The sequence below is a fragment of the Eucyclogobius newberryi genome, unplaced genomic scaffold, assembly GCF_026437365.1.
Source record: "Eucyclogobius newberryi isolate DKJ021-1_F unplaced genomic scaffold, fEucNew1.0.hap1 SCAF_13, whole genome shotgun sequence".
In the NCBI taxonomy this organism is placed as follows: domain Eukaryota; kingdom Metazoa; phylum Chordata; class Actinopteri; order Gobiiformes; family Gobiidae; genus Eucyclogobius; species Eucyclogobius newberryi.
In genome coordinates this window covers 22,509,477-22,529,469 of record NW_027315757.1, presented here as the reverse complement: position 1 = coordinate 22,529,469, position 19,993 = coordinate 22,509,477, and the positions used below count along the sequence as shown (strand labels likewise).

General features: G+C 40.4%; 2 protein-coding genes across 5 annotated transcripts; both read left to right on the top strand.

Moving 5' to 3' along the window:
• The first annotated feature begins 1,475 nt into the window (after positions 1-1,475).
• Positions 1,476-11,143, top strand: ubtf (upstream binding transcription factor). 4 transcript variants are annotated; one of them, XM_072442949.1, is made up of 21 exons: positions 1,476-1,772; positions 4,734-4,791; positions 4,904-5,076; positions 5,173-5,256; positions 5,323-5,478; positions 5,555-5,619; positions 5,700-5,826; positions 5,955-6,065; positions 6,143-6,276; positions 6,363-6,546; positions 6,622-6,729; positions 6,816-6,971; positions 7,045-7,191; positions 7,268-7,339; positions 7,563-7,673; positions 7,753-7,844; positions 7,965-8,154; positions 8,453-8,500; positions 8,598-8,651; positions 8,730-8,868; positions 9,234-11,143. In XM_072442949.1, the coding sequence occupies exons 2-21, from the start codon at positions 4,755-4,757 to the stop codon at positions 9,308-9,310; spliced, it is 2,265 nt and encodes a 754-aa protein (XP_072299050.1). In that variant the 5' UTR covers positions 1,476-1,772; positions 4,734-4,754; the 3' UTR covers positions 9,311-11,143. The 4 variants fall into 4 exon arrangements, with proteins under 4 accessions (XP_072299050.1, XP_072299048.1, XP_072299051.1 ...); XM_072442947.1 differs by having other exon boundaries at positions 8,730-8,870; positions 9,176-11,143; XM_072442948.1 differs by lacking the exon at positions 1,476-1,772 and adding an exon at positions 2,411-2,529 and having other exon boundaries at positions 8,730-8,870; positions 9,176-11,143.
• An 812-nt stretch (positions 11,144-11,955) lies between these two features.
• On the top strand, positions 11,956-19,867 carry atxn7l3a (ataxin 7 like 3a). Its single transcript, XM_072442945.1, is given in 12 exon segments — positions 11,956-12,206; positions 13,553-13,866; positions 14,341-14,512; positions 14,584-14,681; positions 14,987-15,009; positions 15,090-15,135; positions 15,215-15,252; positions 15,343-15,411; positions 15,543-15,586; positions 16,663-16,734; positions 17,523-17,659; positions 18,492-19,867. Coding segments are annotated over 12 exon segments (1,272 nt in total). The 5' UTR covers positions 11,956-12,192; the 3' UTR covers positions 18,737-19,867.
• Positions 19,868-19,993: the final 126 nt, after the last annotated feature.

Genomic DNA, 19,993 nt, shown 5'->3' with positions numbered 1-19,993 from the left:
AAGCTTTAAAGGAGCCCTGTCAGTCATTTCTATTTGCAGTTTACCAATAGGGAGTAAACTTGTGCTTTACAATAGTGCTTTTGCTATAAATTTAATATGGTTTGGTAAAACAGTAATCAAGCATTTTGCCACTGTTATCACGTCTTTCTTGTAGGGATTTGATTTACAGTGTATGGTAGGGAAAGCTTTAAGTTTCAGGCAGGAAATGTGTGATGGGGAGACAAAATGCAATCTATCCAACCCTAAAATAGAAATTAAATACACTCTATTGTGAGGTTTATATATTATATGCAAACCAGTGACATTCATTAATTAGAAACAAAGGACAAAAGGAAAATAATTTGTCATAAGTGCATTTATTTATTATAAATATATTTATAATTAGTTATAAATAATGTATTATCATGCACTGTTTTTAACTGATGAGAAACAGCATTTAATTGATTGTAGGTGTGAACAATTAAGTTCATTAACGCCAAACAAAAACAATATTGATGTATATTGACCACAAACATTTCAATAAACAAAAGTGATGGAATGGAAATCTATAACATCAGAATTGGAAAAAGGTTATTGTAATTGTCAGTGAACAAAATTCACAAACTTTTTTCAGCGTTAAGGCGCAACATACAAGTTATCTATAGTATAAGAGCTTATTAACAAGTATATGAAGTCAAATAAGACATGCAAAGATTAAGAATGTAATAATAAAACAAAAATATACTTTGTCTCGGTATGTAATTACACTGAAATAAATAAATAAAAACACGTACACTGCTTATATATTTGGGGGGGGGAATCAGAAAAGAGCTTAACAAGTATAGGAAGTCAAGTGAGGCAAGCAAAAGTTAAGAATGTACTAATAAAACAAAAATAAACCCAAAAACATTTATATTGCTTAAATATTTAATAAAATCAGAAAATAGCTTGTTACCAGGCTTTACTGTAATTCCTCCAGCTTTATTGCATTATACAGTCAACTATTTCAGCCTGTGGATTGTACGCGATCGCCACATTTCCCGGAGAACGAGAAGGCGGCGCGGATCCACCGGGCCCAGCGCCTGAAAGCCATTTGTTTTCCCCGGAAAGGACGCACGGGATTGGGCCGCCGAGGTATCCGCCCACAAACACACACAAGGTGGAGTTGGGAAAAAAATAAAAAATAACATGCAGCAGGAGGGCCAAAAAAACCACCACGAAGCTGTCAAACCAAACCACCAAACGAGCGCACACTAAATGCTTTAGCAATCTCGGAAGACACCGATCTAAGCCACTCACTTTGGGTTATAAACTTGTCCAGAGCTGGCGTAAAAAGCGTCATTTACTAAGACACTTCTTTTTTCTTGCAATTACACGATTGAATACAAGTTTAATCTAATATAGTAGTATTGGAAACGGGCTGGAAATCAAAACGTGAAGCTTGAAATGTTTACGAGCAGCAGCAGCGGCGGCGGCAGCGGGGATGATCGTGGAGGGAATCGGAAGGGAAGGCGCGACACTACGGCCACTGCTGCTGCTGCTGGCGCGTCGGAAAAAATGTGGATCATCTTGGCTCGGCGTAGCGAAATGGTTGGCTGGAGAGAGAGGAGCTGGTGCGCGTTGAGTGGAGGGAGAGACGACGAGAGGAGAGGCGATGGAGGCGGGGGGGAAAAGGGAGCATCTCTGCGGGGACTGGGGCTGAGGACGGACGGGACGGCGCAGTGCTGGCTATCGTTCAACCCTCCCCTTCTTCCTCCTCCACAACGACGCCGGAGCGGGAGCCGAAGAGACAGGTAGACGTTAGCACCCGCCGCCGCTCGGGGTTTCATAACACAAAAGAACCGCGATAAACACACGGCCGACGTACCGCTGAAACGCGCCAAAAATCGCACAGTAAGTCGTGTTTTGTGTTTGTGCGAGAAGCATTCCCACGCGTTGCGTTTTGCGAGAAAAATAAATGTTTAAAAAAAAATAAAAATAAAAAAAACCCAACAACCTCCGAGATGCAGCGGAGCGCGTGGTCGCCATAGCCGGGAATTCATGTCCTCTAGCGCGGGCGCGGAACTGCACGCGTGACGGTGCCGGGGACGGGAAACGCGTTCGTTTTTGAGGAAATAACACCATCTGGTCTTGCCCGGGTTCATTTCCCTAAGCGAAACCCGTGGCCACTCGAGCGCTTTGTGGCTTGTTTACGTGCGGAAACTCGCGGTGGTGTTTTTTTTTTTTCCGCGCGCGCCGAGACCTCCATGCGGCTGCAGGCGGAACAGCCCGCCCGCCTCGCCTCGGTCGGGCTGCCATCAGGGATCTCGGTTTAACATCTCACCGCGCGCACAGGCTCGCCCTCCCCTCACCCCCTTCGCCTCGCTTCCAGCCCAGAAAAAGAACCAGACCCACGTACGGAGGGACCCGGACGAGAACCCGCCTTCCTGCCGGCCGCTTGTCCCCCCTGTACGCGCGCGCGGACCGAGGGGTGTCTTGTGTGAAACGCCCCGGCTTTAGGCTGAGGCACGGTTTTGTCAGTTTTGCAGTGCGCCATTGGACCTTGGCACGGTAGGTCTCCCTTCTCGAGCTGGAAGCATGGCGGACTGGGGGCTGTTTATCGCGCCTGTGAAGCCACTCAGCCGCGGATAAGCGTTTCTCCACCGTTTCGCCGTCTTTCTGGTGGGGGGTTTATGACTCGGTGCTGGTCGGTATGGAGGGTTTGCGTGTCTTTTCGTAAACATTTAACTTTTTTGTTATTTATGTTTTCTAATTTTTCACCTCCCCCCCTTTGCCTCCTGGTGCTAGCCGTCCATCGTGACTCTATTTCGGGCATTGCTCAAGCATGTTTCCACGCGTAATTTTATTGAATATAACGATTTTTTTTTTAACTGGCATACTTAAACCACCTTATCAACGTGTTCAATTGATGTTTTAATCAGTGTTTACCTACATTTTAAATCACATTTCACCATTTTACTGCATTAAACAGTGCAACGGGGTTGATTTTTCACGGCACCCGTCTGTTCCACTTTCGCTCCCGCATGTTCAGCAAATGTTTGGGGTAAAAGAACGTTGAATAGCACTCGCAATGGGTCCAAAATCGCACGGTTTGGGGGTGCGATTCTGTCTGAGGGGAAATCGAGCTAAAATGGCGAGCTCGACGTCGTGCGGGAGAGACACCATGGTGAGCGGGGGGCCCTCATCAAGGACACCGCGAACAACGAGCGGCCGCCATCATTGGAGCGCAACTCGGATACGCCTCGTTGAAGAATGCGCCAGCAAAATGCTCACGGCAACAACGCTCCGGAAAGCCAGATGCGCGGGTTGAAACGGCGCAAACTCCTCGCGGGTTGATCAAAAGCACTCGGTCGTGTCTATATTTGAGTGGGGTATTACTATTTTGTTTAAACTTAAAAAAAATAAATAAAACGCCACAAAGACAAGCGCGCGGCGGAGCTAGACGGTGGCGGTGATGAGGCCCCCTCTCAGCCGGAGCGCAGTGACTGGCGCATTTGGCCGCAGCGCGTTTCCCATCCTCCATCTCTCACGTCGACGGGACGAGCTAAGCAGATTCCCCCCGTCCGTCCGTCCGTCCGTGGTCAGCTGGTCGCCCGCAGCTGCCTGTCCGTCCACGCACCAGAGCGCTTCCTCCTTCCGTGTGGATCCCTCCCCGCCTCCGCTGCGGCTCGAAAATCCTCCATTAGCGCGCGCGGCCGGGGCTGACTCTCTGAGCAAGGAAAATGGTCGCTGCTCCACGTCCGCGATACTTGAACAGTGCTAATGCTCCAAATTCCGGATGCCACTTCGTGGTTTTTTTTTTAAGGTTTTTATTACTTGCTCGACGCGCACTCTTCGTAGACGTAGCAGGTTGGGCTAGTAGTTGAAGCCCTCTGCAGTGTTATTTGAGATTTGAAGCCGTCACGAGCAATAGCCTATGTCTCGCCATGTAGCGTAAACGTTTTAAGGGGCGGCGTAATCAACATACACCATAATGTCCACGCGCGTGCGGAAACTAGGGCCCGCGCGCGCGCACACACTTTAGCAAATCGCGATCAAGCCACAATTCTAACGAAACGGACTTTATATTAAGAGTTTTACACAAATTCAATAAAATATGTATAATGTTTTTGTGTTTTAAGATATTTTAAGTTGATACATATCGCGGTTAGGGGTGTCACGATATCACATTTTACTGTTACGATTATTGGGTAGGGGGGTCTTCACGATTTAATTCCTGTGGTCTAAAATGTTAGTTTTCCTCAGGTTTGATTCGCTTTATGAAACCGAACTTTCTAAAATACTAAATTAAAGTTGAATTTGACAAAAATGCCTGATAAAATAAAGGTCTTTACCTTTTTAGGGACTATTTTTGGGCTCTATACTGACCAAAAGATACAGAATTTTGCCTCTAAAATTGCAACAATTATTATTTTTGGTTCTTACAATTATATTGTGACCTGAATAATCACGATTATCCTAATAATTAACCTAATAATCGTGACATCACTCATCACACCAATACATGTTATTGTTAATCCAAAGTTGTGGTTCCCTGCATGGGGGCCCCTTAATGCTGCTCACACAAGCACAATAAAGAACATTGAGCTTTGAAATCAACTTATTTGATGTATATATTGGAATTTTAAATCTAAAGATGGAAACATACACATTATTTTATATACAGTCTGAATTATGATCTTTGGATGATAAGGGGCTTGCGGCGTTGCAGATTTTGGGAATGGCTGATCGAATGTAATGGTTCTTTTTTTCAGATACAAACTGTACATCAACAAATGAACGGAGATATGGAGGCCGCCGCACCGGTTCAAGGTTAGACTATGACATCACATTTGAGCAGTTTAAGCACAAATACATCTTTTCGTTTTACATTTTTAAGCAGACGTGTGAATTTTTATATTTTTGTGAATCATCTGTGTTGCAGTGTGGGGCCAGGATGACCTCCTAAAACTTCTCGAATCAATGAAAGTAGCTCTTCCCCAGAAAGACCTGACCAAGTACAAAACATCAGAGTCCCATCTTGACTGGCAGAAGGTCGCTTTCAACACCTACACTGCAGATATGTGCAGACTGAAGTGGCTGGAGGTTTCTAAAGAAGTCAGTGACTTCAATCAAGCGTCAATAGATACATAGATTGTATTATAAATGTATATATTTCATTATGCATTTTCTTTTTTCTCCTCTGTATTTTAGATCCGTAAATTCAGGACCCTAACAGAGCTTATCATTGATGCTCAAGATTACATAAAGAATCCATATAAGGGCAAGAAATTGAAGGTAAGTTATGCCGGTTATCTTCATAAGCTTCAGCATTCAAAACTAATTTTTGTTTTTTATCAACAGAAACATCCAGATTTCCCAAAAAAGCCATTAACGCCGTACTTCCGCTTCTTCATGGAGAAGAGGGCCAAGTATGCAAAGTTGCACCCTGAAATGAGTAACCTAGACTTGACAAAGATTCTCTCCAAGAAATACAGGGAACTTCCCGACAAAAAGAAGGTACGTCCCAAAGTATATTTATATTATCAGTGCGGTTAGAATTGATTTAATATTTTTTATTATTTTATTTTGACAGAAAAAGTATGTTGACGACTTTGTGAGGGACAAAGAAATGTTTGTGCAGAGCATGATGAGGTTCAGGTGTGTTCTCTAAGCAACGCAAACACATTCACAAATTCACATTTGAAAGTCTGTTATGGTTGAATTATTTTGTTGTTCAGGGAAGATCATCCAGATCTGATGGAAAACATGACAAAGAAAGCTTCAAATGTCCCCGAAAAGCCCAAGACGCCCCAACAACTGTGGTACAACCATGAAAAAAAGGCCTTCCTCAAGACACGCCCGGATGTAAGAGTCACTATACATTTTCTTTTGCCTTTCATTCGTTAGGGGTCTGTCCCAGTGACTTTGGGCTGTAGGTGGGGTAATTTGTTTTCTTCAATTACCTTACTTAAGAAAATGTATATTTCTTCCAGGCAACCACCAAAGACATTAAAGACGGCCTGGGCAAACAGTGGACACAGCTGCCTGACAAAAAAAGGCTGAAATGGATCGCAAAGTCTCTGGAACAATACAAACTATACGAGGTGTGCAATCATTTTATGCTATGAAATATTTTGAATAAATTAGCGCAATAAAGTAATTTATTAATCATCGTCTTTAGGAGGTAATGCGTGAGTACATTCAGCAGCACCCTGAGTTAAATATGACCCAAGGAGATATTGTGAAGTCGACTCTGACAAAAGCCGAACGGCATTTGAAAGACAAATCCGATGGTCGACCTGACAAACCACCGCCGTAAGTTATGATCACAATACAAGTGTGACAAGTACGTTTGTTTGATTGTAGTGTTTTGAACAACGTTGTTCCGTTTTTGCTCTCAGAAATGGTTACTCCATGTTTTGTGCGGAGCTCATGTCCAACATGAAGGATGTTCCCAGCACCGAGCGCATGGTGATGTGCAGCCAGCGGTGGAAATTGCTCAAACAGGCCGAGAAAGACGCCTACCAGAAGAGATGTGAACAGAGGAAGAAGGAATTTGAAATTGAGATGCACCGTTTTCTAAGCGTAAGTCTATTGTGTGTGCGCATATGTTCTTTTGTTTGTATTGTTCACATGATAAATTAACTCGTCTTTGTGTAGTCTTTGCCTGAGGAGGAACAACAACGAGTCTTGGGTGAAGAGAAACCCGGAGTTAGGAGAGGCACTGGAGCCAACAGCCCAGCATCTAAAAAGAGAAGCAATGCAAAGGTAGGCAATCATTTTAGAATTGATACAATTGCCAAACGGATGTGAGTGTTTTTAATTCTAAAAATCACATTTTCTGTAACCTGTAGGTCAATGCAGAGAAGCCCAAGAGGCCGATTTCAGCCATGTTCATCTTTTCTGAAGAGAAACGTCCAAAGTTGCAGCAGGAACGACCAGATCTCTCGGACAGTGAACTTACGAGGCTCTTGGCACGAATGTGGAACGAACTGCCTGATAAAAAGAAGGTAATTCATCAGAGCAGAGTTTAAAAATCTGTTATTATTATTTCAGTCTTAGTCAGCTTTGTCCTCTTTTCAGGAGAAATATAAACGCTTAGAAGCCGTTCTGAAAGCAGAGTCTGAAAAGGAAAAGAATGTGGATCGCAGTCGTCTCCCAGATCCACCCAAAACCGCGCAGGACATCTGGCAACAGAGCGTCATTGGAGACTATCTCGTCAGGTTCAAGGTACGAAAGCCCTGTTTCAGGATCAGAATCAGAATTGGTTTTATTCATCCCCAAGGGGAAATTCTTCTTGTTACAGACATGCAGCCGACCAGCAGAAGAAATAAAGTTATCAAAAATAAAGAAACTAAAATTAAATATCAGTATCACAGTAAGAATAAAATAATAAAATGTTATCAGCTAAATCCTGCTAAATACGAATACACTTAGTACCTTCAAACATATTTACAGGAATGATGTCTCAGTGGAGCAGAGAGGCAGTAACAGTCTAACGCTGAACAAACTCTTTCATTTTCACCTTGTCACATCGTTCATTTCCATCAAATTCCGTGGGAAATTGCAAACTCTTTTCTAAGTTGTATCTTTGCCGACAGAATGACCGGCCCAAAGCACAAAAAGCCATGGAAGCCACTTGGAGCACGATGGAGAAAAAGGAGAAAATAATGTGGATCAAAAAGGCAGCCGAGGACCAGAAGAGATACGAGGTTCGGCCGTGCGACAGAACGGCACAATACAGTGTGTAGAGTGAGTGAGCGTGTCCCTAAAGTGCGCTGTCCTTCACAGAGGGACCTGTGCGAGATGCGTTCTCCGACTGCGGCTGCCATTGCCTCGGGGAAGAAGATGAAGTTTGAGGGCGAACCCAAGAAGCCTCCATCGTAAGCGCCCTTCCCCTCTCTTGATGTTCTGGTGCTGAATGTAGTGTTTAAAGCAGTGTGAAGTATCAACAATGTGATTTTTTTTTTTTTTCTTTTTTTTTTTCTTTTTTTTTTCTTTAGCAACGGTTATCAAAAGTTTTCTCAGGAAATGCTTTCCAATGGAGAGTTGAATCATCTCCCAATGAAAGAGCGGATGACTGAGATCGGCAGCCGCTGGCAAAGGTTACCCCAGAAAGACAAGGACCGCTACAAAAAGATTGCAGAAGAGAAGCAGAAACAATACAAGGTCCTGCTCGAGCAATGGCTAGCGGTAAGATTGCCATAACTGCCGTATTTCCCAGATTTTAAGTCGCACCAGCCAAAAAATGCATAATAGAGAAGAAGAAAACATATATAAGTTGGACTGGGGTATGAAATGCGGTTGCAAGTGTGAAAATAACAAATAATATCACATAAGTCGCTCCGGAGTATAAGTATATTAGTATAAATATAGTTATAAGTCGCAACCCAGCCAAAACTATGAAAAAAGGTGCAACTTATAGTCCGGAAAAAACGGTAACTATCACTACATCAATTGTATGCATTTAACGTTCTTTGTTTTTCGACAGAGCTTGTCATCACAGGAAAGAAATACATACAAAGAATACAACTCTCAGGTAATTGGTAGTAGTTAATTGTAAACAAGTTTTAAAGAACGTATTCATAATTCTATATATCTGATTAATGTCTGGATTTTTTTTTTGTACGTTACAGAAACGCAAAACGTCAGCGAAACCTGGTGGACCCAAAGCCAAAGCAAAGAAATCTGTGAGTACGGTGACTGTGACGTTTGCCGTTAAGTCTATCCACGTTATTATCGTTTAATTTAACCTGCCTTTATGTCAGGAGTCTGAAGACGAGGATGATGACGACGACGACGATGACGACGATCAGAAGGGCTCCTCCGACGCAGACTCCTCCAGTGACGACGACGACGACGACGACGACGACGACGACGACGACGACGACGAGGAAGACGACGATGATGTAAGTGAACGATCAGGGCGGTTAAGGCTGTAATTGTATTCAAAGGGCAAGGAGCAACATGATGTATAAATTATACTATTTTCTTACTGAGATTATTGGCTGAATTGTTAATATACTGCTCATTGTATACATTTTATCAATTGGGGTTTTACTACAAGCACTGTTCTATTACACAAGCATCATGGTTGCCTCTGCTTTTTACAGTGCCATACTTTTTAAAGGCAAGAGTCTTCCTTTTTGATTATGAAAAGTTGGTCGTAACGTGACCTGCCAGTGCTAAACGAATGCGCGTGTTCCTGTTTTAGAAGGACGATGGCGAGGAGGGGGACGACGACGACGAGGACGACGATAGCGACGACGACGCGGAGGACAAGGAGAACAAGTCTGAGGACAGCAGCAGTGAGTCCGGCTCAGGTTCGTCGGACTCGGACTCGGACTGAAACGGACCTGCAGAGTCGCGCCTGAACCCGAGCGAGCGCTGAGCTGAGCCAAGAGTCCAGGGAGCTCTGCCACTGTGCCAACCCTGCACTCCTCCTGCCACCAGAAGGCGCCCATCGCCTGTTTCCCGTTCATATTCACTCATTTACTCAATGTCGCTGTGGTTTTCGTCCCAGTAGGCGACGGCTCGCTCCAGTTTCCTATCGCCACGGTCCACTGACTGTAGTTGAAGCATCCCACTGGTTTGGTGATGCACAAACTGTTCACGTTTCAACCTCAGCTTAATGGTTCCCTTGTAAAGATTAGAGTTTTAATGTTTGGGTAAGTCATTGCCCTGTTTTTATTTTCTTATTCTGATTAAAGAGTTAGACAGGAGGACGTGAGTTGTGAACAGGCTTCATGAAGCCAAAGATCACTTTAGGGAGGGAGGGCCTGGGGAACTGAACAATTGCACTCATCGGAATGTTTCCTCTTTTTTTTGCTTTATTCTCCTCAAAATCTTTGCCGTTATACGTTTAATTTTTATGATGTTGTAGATTTTATCTTGGTTTCTATAACGGTGGTATTTTTCAGGAAAAAATCAAGCCATTATGAATGTTTTTTTCTGTTGCTGGAAATATTCAAAATGTGTTTACTCATGTTTTCATTTCATTTACAGTGTCTGTATAAAGTATTCTCAGCATTCTGACTCATCTCGTTTCGCATCATTATGACAAAAACGGCTGCAAAGGTCAATATGAAGAAAAGCTGCTGTTTTTGATTTGGATTGATTTAGAGTGCCATCAAATTTACCCTACTTAAAATGCTGTGCCTTTTTATGAAACTTGGGTCCATTGTAATTATAAAATACACCGACACATTTCTGGCTTGTTACAAAAATAAGAGTTGACAAAATACTTAATCGAGACACTGTTCAGTTCATTGCACATACCATTTTAATTTAAATTGTCACATTTATTCTTGGGCCTACAACTGTTCCATTTACTGCATCTACAAGATTACAGTGTTTTATTCTGTGTTTCCATTGTACATGTGTTGGCTTGTACGTTGTCATTTTCATGTGTAGTTTGTTTTACTAGTTTTGTTTCAGTCTGAAATCATTTGTGGATGCTAAATTGAATCACATTAATTGGTTTTGTTTGAGCTTTTAATGGAAGTGACTGTAATCCATGTCTTTTGTTGGGGGTTTATCCAAAATGTGTGCACTTATTGTAAATTGTGTGAATTGGAACTGTAGATATTTGAGGGGGAGTGTGTGTCTTTGCTTTGTGTGTGCTGTTATGCTGTTGCGCATTATAATGTGCCCACAGCATAAATGTAATTTTATGGGGCGTCCTACCAACACCATGAATGTACTTTGCTTTCTTTTTATTTCCCCCAAAGGTTTTTGCTCAGTGCTGTCTAAATACTCATGTGACATACATTTTCCAGCACACAAACATGGTAACTGTTATTCATCAATGTTGAAATGTCTTTCTTTTAATTTGACAGAAACAAAAACCAGCGTGATCTTGTAAACATTTCAAAGTTGAAGAAATGGCTGTAGTTTATACTATTATCAGGAACAGAGGGAACTGTATTGCCAGATGTAATTACTGTAAATAATGTTTTTGTATCGAGTGATTATTGTTTTAAGTGTTTCATTTTGGCTTACGGTTAATTTGCCTGTTTTTGTTGTTTCCTTTGTCGGTTTATAGAAATGTCTCAGAGCAAAGCTTTACAAGTTTGTACTGCAGAAAATTTGACAAAAAATGGATGTTTTCTATAGCTGAGGGAGTTCTTATGTCCTTGTAGTTGAAGTATTTGGGCAAATAAAAATATTGAAGAGCCACAAATGTACTTTGTTTCTCTTTTGCATTCAGTAGATTTGTTAAATGTGTATCTAGTGCAGGGATTCCCAACCATTTGGACACTGGTGACCCAAACTTTCCCCTCCTACCTCCTAAGTGACTGTCTTCAATCACCTCATCAAAATTCAAGGATATATTAGTCTATTGTCCCTCAATTACCCCTTCACTTGGACTTAAGTAAAACATAAGGTGTTTCTATAGGTTATTTTTTTCAATTATTATATTTTCTTGTTTTAAGGATATGTCCAAAATCTACCAAAACATGCAAAATGTAGAACAAATTACATGTTTATGTAAATTCTACTGAAAATGATACTAAAGATATGGACTGATGTACCAAACAACTGAAACAAGGTCGTAAATTCAAGGTTTGACCATTGACTTTTTTTTATATAAAGAGTCGGCCTTTTTTCTTCTTCTTTCTTCTTTGGTGTTTTATGGCGGCTGGTATCCAAGTGTTACATTACCGCCAGATTTTATTCTTAAGACTTTATTCTTAAGACTTCATTTAGACTTCTTCTTTATTCCAATATACATTTTACAAACGGATCAAAGCCAAAATGCGTCACCTAATTGAAACTTCAAAACAAAAGCACAGCTGCGTCACACTTACGCCTGACACAAATTGCATTCATAAATACATCCAGGTAGTTTTTTTTTCTCGAGACGTATTTCCACTCACTTGATGAATAACAACATGCTAAAATACAAATACAACTTCTTAAAAGAAGAACAGCGCATAATAAACCTGTAAACGGAAGTGTGAGCTTTTATTTTGAAACTTCACGTCGGTACGAGGATGTTTTCGTTTCTGTGATTGGTTCGTCGGTGTCTGGGCCTTCGCGATTATAACACTTTTGCATTTATTTAAGAGACACAGGGACATTAGTCAAGATAAAGTAATATAAATACTAAATATATCTATAATGTAACAAAATGACTTTGGCGGAAAAATGACGTAATCGTTGCTAGAGCGCATTTGTTACCGTGAAGGTGGTGATGGTGGTGTCATTGTTGGGCTGCTGCAGTGACCTATGGGTTTGACAGGGTAAGAGGAACACGCTGCACATTTAATCAAGATAAATCCTCACATTAGCATTTCTAGCGTCATGGAAAGATGCTGAAAACACGTCAAAAATGTCATGCTTTGGCGCTTTGGTTAGCATGCTAGCATCACAAACGGCTAACGTGCAGAATAAAAATGTAGGTATTTTTTTCTGCAAACGTTTTCTTATTATTTCATCGTCAAATATAATGCACATGAAACATTTTATCATTATCTTCTTTCTGGAGTTTTTCTTTTTTTTAATGTCATGTGAATGAAAAAAAGGTATTATAAACAGTTTGAATAACGGTGATTTGGAGTAACTGTTGTATTTTGGAAGATAAAGTAGCAAGTATCAATAGATTTTCAGTTTTATTCTTGTCTTTGCCGCATTAATTTGCATAATTTACATTTGACATATATCCCCCCTATCCAAGGAAAACCGTTACATCCTATTATTGTACATGGTCATGATGATAAAAAGGTATTCCTCCAAAACCCTTATAGATCCATGCAGACGTAATTCTTTGTAATAAATGTTAAAACCAGTTAAAGCAACGCTAATCTGTGTAAGAAAAGACAACATACAATCGGACAAAATGTCAACGCAATAGAATATATTGAATGTTAAAATGTTTATTATAGATGGAAATCATGCGTATTCTATTTGAAAACTAACAAATCTATTTATTTTCTTGTGACAGAATGAAGAAAGCTGTACAAATAATAACTTTGTATAAAGTAAGTGTAATATTGTTTATTGTTTTTGCACCTACCTACCTCTAAATCTTGCACTAGTTAGTCAAATTTACTGTATGCCTTTTCTTGCACTAGCGGGTAGGGCTGCATCAATCAAAGTTAATCTATTGATCACAAATAATCGATTATTGAAATAATCATGTACCAATTTACTAAACAAATAAGCTCTAACTGGTTCACACATAGGTTTCAAAACATGCAATGAGCTCAACAAAAAGGTTTATGACTCAAATTGAGCCAGAATTGCATGAAAATTAGCACGATTAGCACAATTATCGTTTGTCCTACTATAGAGAAATGTTTGTGGTAGAAACATAATATTTGAGCTATAGAGTGTTTGTACCAGCTAACAGTGTTTATACATTTGCAGCACATGTTTTTTGTTACACATGCTGCAAATACGTGTAACAATATTGCACGTTTAGAAAAAGGTTTTCTGGGACTATCCTGCTTTAGGGTTATTGTGTCAGAAGCATAATCTTATTAATATTATCGTTTATATTTTTGTCGCAAATAATCTGTCTCACTTCAAACCGTGTTATGGCGACAGGCTTGGCATTTAGTTAACCATTTCTGTTTGAATTTCACAGAGCAACCGCGACTCATTATCTTGCAATCAAAACATCCCATCCAGATTTTCAAATGAAAATGGAGGATATGCCCCTATCAGGCCCAGACAACAACAGGCTGGAGGCGAGTGAAGAGCCGCATATACAGTGCATTATTGTCTGCTTTCGATTTGGCGTTATTTGTAATTGTTTTCACTCATAGGGTTTGGTGCATGACATCTACTCTGAGCTGGTGGATGATGCCTGTTTGGGCCTGTGTTTTGAGGTGCATCGTGCAGTCAAACAAGGCTACTTCTTTTTGGATGAAACGGACCAGGAAAGCATGAAGGAATTCGGTTTGTGCTACAGTTTTATTGAAATGTATACATCATCCAGAAACTTTGAATTGACTTCCCACTTCCCTATTTGAGAGATGTTGAATTAATGTTGGACCTCATACTCAAATAGATAAATGAATTCACAGTAGTGCATCTTAAACTACTACTACTACTAATCATACCATATTTTCCGCACTATAAGGCACACCGGATTAAGATAAGATAATATAAGGCGCATGAAGCTAAACAAAAAACATGTACCACACAAAATGGCTTCGAGGTCAGTAAGCACAGCCAGAATTAATCCATATATAAGGCGCACTGTCATTTTGGGAGAAAATTAAAGGCTTTTAAAGTGCGCCTTATAGTGCGAAAAATACGGTAATAGCATTTGTTGGGCAGTGACGACACAATCTTGAGTTGTATACATGCACTATATAATATTTTGACTCCAAAGCCATTGTGCTTGTGTAACTCATAATCTTCTTGTAGAAATCGTGGACCAGCCCGGAGTGGACATATTCGGTCAAGTGTATAATCAGTGGAAAAACAAAGAGTGCGAATGCCCTAACTGTAAAAGGTTGATCGCCGCGTCTCGCTTTGCCCCGCACTTGGAGAAATGTCTCGGCATGGGGCGCAACAGCAGCCGAATAGCCAACCGCAGGTACGCGCGTTCGCCGAATACTCGTCGCTCGGATTTGCAATTCACCTGATGTTTGTGGTACTGTGTCACAGGCTCGCCACAAACAACACCATGAGCAAATCAGAGAGCGATCAGGAAGACAACGACGACCTCAACGACAACGACTGGTCCTACGGGGCGGAGAAAAAATGTGAGTTAAGTTTAAATCCTACTAACACTCGATAATAAATACACTTTAACTAACCTAATAAAGCATGAACAGAGACTTAATGAACAAATGGTTTATTAAGACGGATTCAGGCTTAATCTACTTAATGAATACCCTAACTCCTAAACCTAGTAGTAGTCAATAAACTGTTTCTTCATCATGAAATAAGTTTGTTTGTTTTATTAAGGCTAATTAAAGTGTAGGTATTATAAAGCGGAATCTCATTATGTTGATGTTTTTGTCCATGTGACTTGTATTTGATTTCAATTTGTTTAATTTATCAACAGCAAAGAAAAGAAAGCCAGAAAAGGTACTGTGACATCTCTATTTTGTTTTACTGTTGAGTTATAGAAGTTATATTGTGTTTATTTGTCGTTATAAACTCTGTAGAATCAGACATCTCCAAGACGATCCAAATCACTAAAACATAAAAATGGTAAACACTTTGATCTATTTCACTTTTTCTGTGTGATGCTTATCGCCGTGTATACACAGTACTTTTATGTACTCTTCAGGTGAACTTGGTGGCAGTGTCACATCAGATGCCTATAAGGTGGTTATTATTATCTCATGTCCTACAAAAGTAAACTACATTTCTTGTGTTTTCTTGCTGGTGTAATGTTCCCACATTATTTGCTTTTAGTACAACTACAGTTCTGGCATTAACTATGAAACTCTTGGCCCAGATGAAGTCAGATCTGTACTCATAACGGTAACATGGAAATTCACTTTTTCAATTCACATAAACATTAGTCGTCGTGGTTGTGGTCGTGGCACCTGCAAATGACCAGAGCTGCTTCTATTTCTGCTTTTTAAAATGTTGTTTTCTATGTTTATTTCCAGCAATGTGGTGTTATTTCCGAACACTCCAAGAAGATGTGCAACAGGTGATTTATTATCGGCTAAACGTTGTACATTTGGCTTTTAGAACACTTGCCGTCACTCGGTGTGTTTTGCGTCTCAGCTCCAGCACTAGACCGTTCTGCTACGTCCCGTGTGCATGTGGGAGCATGATCAGTTTCAGTCGAGATGATCATGTATGTTGGGACTAACGCAAGGGGCAACACAAGTGGCAACCTAGCATTTAAAACACAAAATTTGTCTAAATACATATTCTTGGACGTAATCAGTGATCAAGAGTAATTAAACTTGTCGTGGATTAGTAATTCTCTGACTAAATTTGAGATAATAAAGTAACATTTGACTGGGATTTGTAGATTTTTAACAGTTGTAATGTCGACTCATGCACAAATACCGTATTTTCCGGACTATAAGTTGCACCTTATTTCATAGTTTTGGCCGGGGTGCGACTTATACTCCAGAGCGACTTGTATGTGATATTATTTATTTTTACCCTCCAAAAGAGGGCGCTCTAGGCTCTTAGTGACACAGAAGAATCAGCACTTCCTCTACCTCCGGAGTTGGCAGAGTTGTTTAGAAGTGACACCGAGGAAAAATAATTCAATGGATTTAGTGATTTTGCGTTAAATTTTACCAAATATACTCCAGTGTGACTTATATATGTTTTTTTCTTCTCTATTATGCATTTTTGGCGAGTGCGACTTACTCCAGTGCCACTCATAGTCTGGACAATACGGTATATGCACACATTTTGATTTTAACATGATGTAGAAGCCTTTTACTTTACTTGTTTTAGGCATTTTGGTTTTCAAGTTATCCAATCAGAAAGCAGTATTAGTTCAGTTTGTGATAACACCTTAAATGCATCCTCAGTTTACAAAAACTAACGGCATCCTAAGAAGAAGAAGCACATTTTACAGCTTTTGTCACACGAATGGCTCGAATCGAGGGATGATACAGTTGGAGACTCTCATCTAAAATGGTCACTGGTTGAGTCCGGGGGGGCGAGCGCGTCTTACCCCTCCTTCCCCGAACCACGACGAGAAACGAAGGGGAAGGGTGAATGTTTAGGGCTGCGTAATGCCACGTTGTGTCCCGCCAGGTCTCAGCGCTGCCCCCAGCACACGGACGAGCAGAGGAGGGCCGTCAGGGTGTTCCTCCTGGGGCCGTCCGCGTGAGTGGTCCCCTCTTCTCCCCCCACAGAACCCCCTCTATCTCCTTTCCCTCCCTGTGTATTTGAGTGTTGTTGACCTTCGGGGTGCACGTGAGGCTTTTACGGGGCTCAGGGTGACCAAAAAAAGGACAAGCTGTTACTTTTTTCTGTTCCTGGTTTAGTCATTTGCACCAGGGCGAGAGCAGAGGGTGGGCTTATTTAAGAATGGCTGAAAATGTGGTTAAAAACTTACAATGTGTCTACTCATTTGACCTCGTTTCATTCTAAATTATATGTAGTTTAAAAAAAGTAGACTCGTTAATCTTTTTGGGGGGGGATTTAGTCGTAAAAATAACAGTAGACCATTTTTAAAAAATGTTTTGTTCTTGGTAAATAGCAATATTGATTGAAAATGGCATCATATTCGTAGAAACGGGTTAATTTACTTAATTTATTTAACCTTTATTTATCCAGGTAGATCGATTGAAAGCTAATCCTCGTCTACCTTGACGACATAGCAGAACAAAGAGCATACGACATAAGATAACGTAATTCAAATTTAAGACTATTTACAAGCCGCAGGACCTTTTCATACGTTGCGTTTCATCGTAGCAAAGATGAAAAATGGAAGATTACGCAAACACGCATGAATCAATGGAGCCAGTTTATGATGTGGGAATACTGTTAAAACACGACTCATGAAAGTTGGATGGGTTTTTTTTCGCAGGGAAAGGGGTACAATGTCTGTATTTGGATATGCTCCGCGTCCACAATCTAATGGCGCCGACGCCGTGTGTTTGTTCCCGCAGGCCTCCGCTGCCCGACGCCGACGCCGTGACGGAGAGCGACAGCTTCGACATTCCAGACGGACAGAGCCTGATGAGCCGTTTGCAGTGGGAGGATTCGCCCGACGTCTCCCCCACCGACTCCGCCTCGTCGAAAGCCAGTGAGTGTTAAACTGAGGATTCAATCAAAATGAACTGAATCAGCATTTTTTTTTTTACTCCCCACTTTTAATTTTGGGGTCGTCTTTGTATATGAGCAATATTGACAACGATGAATATCTCGGTTATATGTATTTTTGTATTACCGTATTTTCCGAACTATAAGTTGCACCAGCCAGAAGATGCATAATAGAGAAGAAAAACATATAGAAGTTGCACTGGAGTATGAAGTTTGGTTGAAAGTGTGAAAATAACAAATAATATCACATATAAGTCTAAATATAAGTATAGGTATGTGCTAAAATATGTCTGGAAATGTCTTTGAGGATAAAATGTTGAACGGATGATAAAATGAATCACAAAAAGGCAGAAATATCACATTATACCCGTATTCTGGAGCTCATACTTGATGTTTCTGTCTCTTTGGTGTCTCTTAAGTTATACAGCATTACACATAATACACAATATTTGGCTTTTGCGTATCTCCAAAACATGAATTGCGATATTACACATTTTTCAATACATCTCCCAGTCCACCTCTACTTGAAATCATTGAATACTTAAAGACTTTCTGCAGTAAAGTAAATAAAAACAGGTGCAAAAGTAAAACGAGACGTTTTTCTGTAAAGTCACAGTTGGAAGTAGGAAAAGTGCCTTTTTGTTTTTATTCCAACACCTGATTTTATGTACTTTTGACATGGTCTCTAGTTGCTGAAGCAAATTCCTAGTTTATGAATTTATCTCAAATCCAATGACAATAATCCTTAATGTCCTATTCCAAAGTAAAGACAAAGCAAAGCGTTCATAATACGTTCTGCTCATTCTTTCTCCCAGGCACTAATCATTCGGATTCAAGACGACCCAAGAAGAAGAAGAGAACGTCTCTGAGTCTCAACAGCAGCAGCGTGGGAGGCGGAGGAGGAGGAGTAGGAGGAGGAGGAGTGAGCGCAGGAGGGCCCTCTGGTGGTAACGGAGGGGGGAACGGCAGCAGCAGCTCGCAAAGTAACACCAGCATATCGTCCAAAAAGAAGAGGCCCAAACCCTCCGGATCCTCCATGTCCAGTATCTATGACGACTGACTTTACTCTCGTCATATCAGTGACTCTGAAACGACCCGGATTCAGAAGAAGAAAGCGGCATGTACAGTTTTTAATTTAAATGGAACTATTGATGTGCAAATTTCATAAAATGGATCACAGTAGAACATACACATATCAACTGAAGATATTGACTATCGCTGATTATCGCGATTAAAAAATAAATAGATACACAAAAATTCTATAGTAAAAAAATATACTAAGAAATAATAATAAATAAAATAAATAATAAAGGGACAGCAAAAATCTCAATAAGGAATTATATATCTTTGGTAAATTTTAAAATGCTTTTTCTGCCCTTGATATGTTCTTATGTTTCACTGTAAATAACTTTATGATATTTGTAGACCATTGCATTTTATTATAACGTTGGTTGTAAAAAAAAAAGAAGCATTTAGACTTTTGCCTCATTTGACATGTATATATCAGAGAAGCAGGGTTATTTTTTACTAATTTATTTGATTTCAGATCCAAAGTCGTAATGTTGTCTTATTTTGACTATGTAAAGAAAAGGCTGAAATTGTCTTTTTTAAATGTTTTATTTTATTGCTAGACAAATTGGCCAAAACTTTTATTTATGTGAGAAGAATTTTGAGCCCAAGTCATGTGGCTAGTTTATTTCTGACATTACCATTGATCATGCATTTTATTATAGTCCCCAAGGGAATTATCCGTGAGTACTCTTAAGTTTGAAATGAACTGGCTTCTTTAAAACGGACATTTCACATTTGGAGTGGCTTTTAACTCTTGATTTTACTAGCGTTGTGTTGCACATTTGCGCGTGTGTGTGTTTGTTCAGTGTGTGTGCCTTTTGTATGCTCAAGTCGTTGGTTTGGCGTGAGCAAGTGTGGCGAGCATGTGCGATTCCAGGATGCGGCACAAACTACGCGTCCTCAAATGTGACTTGTGACGTTTGTGCCATTTTTAACTTCTCCGTTTACGTCGGTATAATTCATTTTTTTTAATTTATCACTGACTAATAAGTGGTATGTAAATAAGTAGTGTTTGTGTTTTTTTTTATTTTTTATATTGGAGGAGCCGCTAGGCAAACGGCACATGTATGTATGTTTTTATGACAAAATGTGATGGAAATGGAATCATGATGATTACAACTTTTTCTCTGCAGTAACACCGCTTTTCTCCTTTTTATTTTAATTTAATCTAAACGGAAATGAGCTCTAAACCCTTTGAAATCTGCTCATTTTAAGCCACCTGCTCGTTGCCTCGTCAGATGTTTAA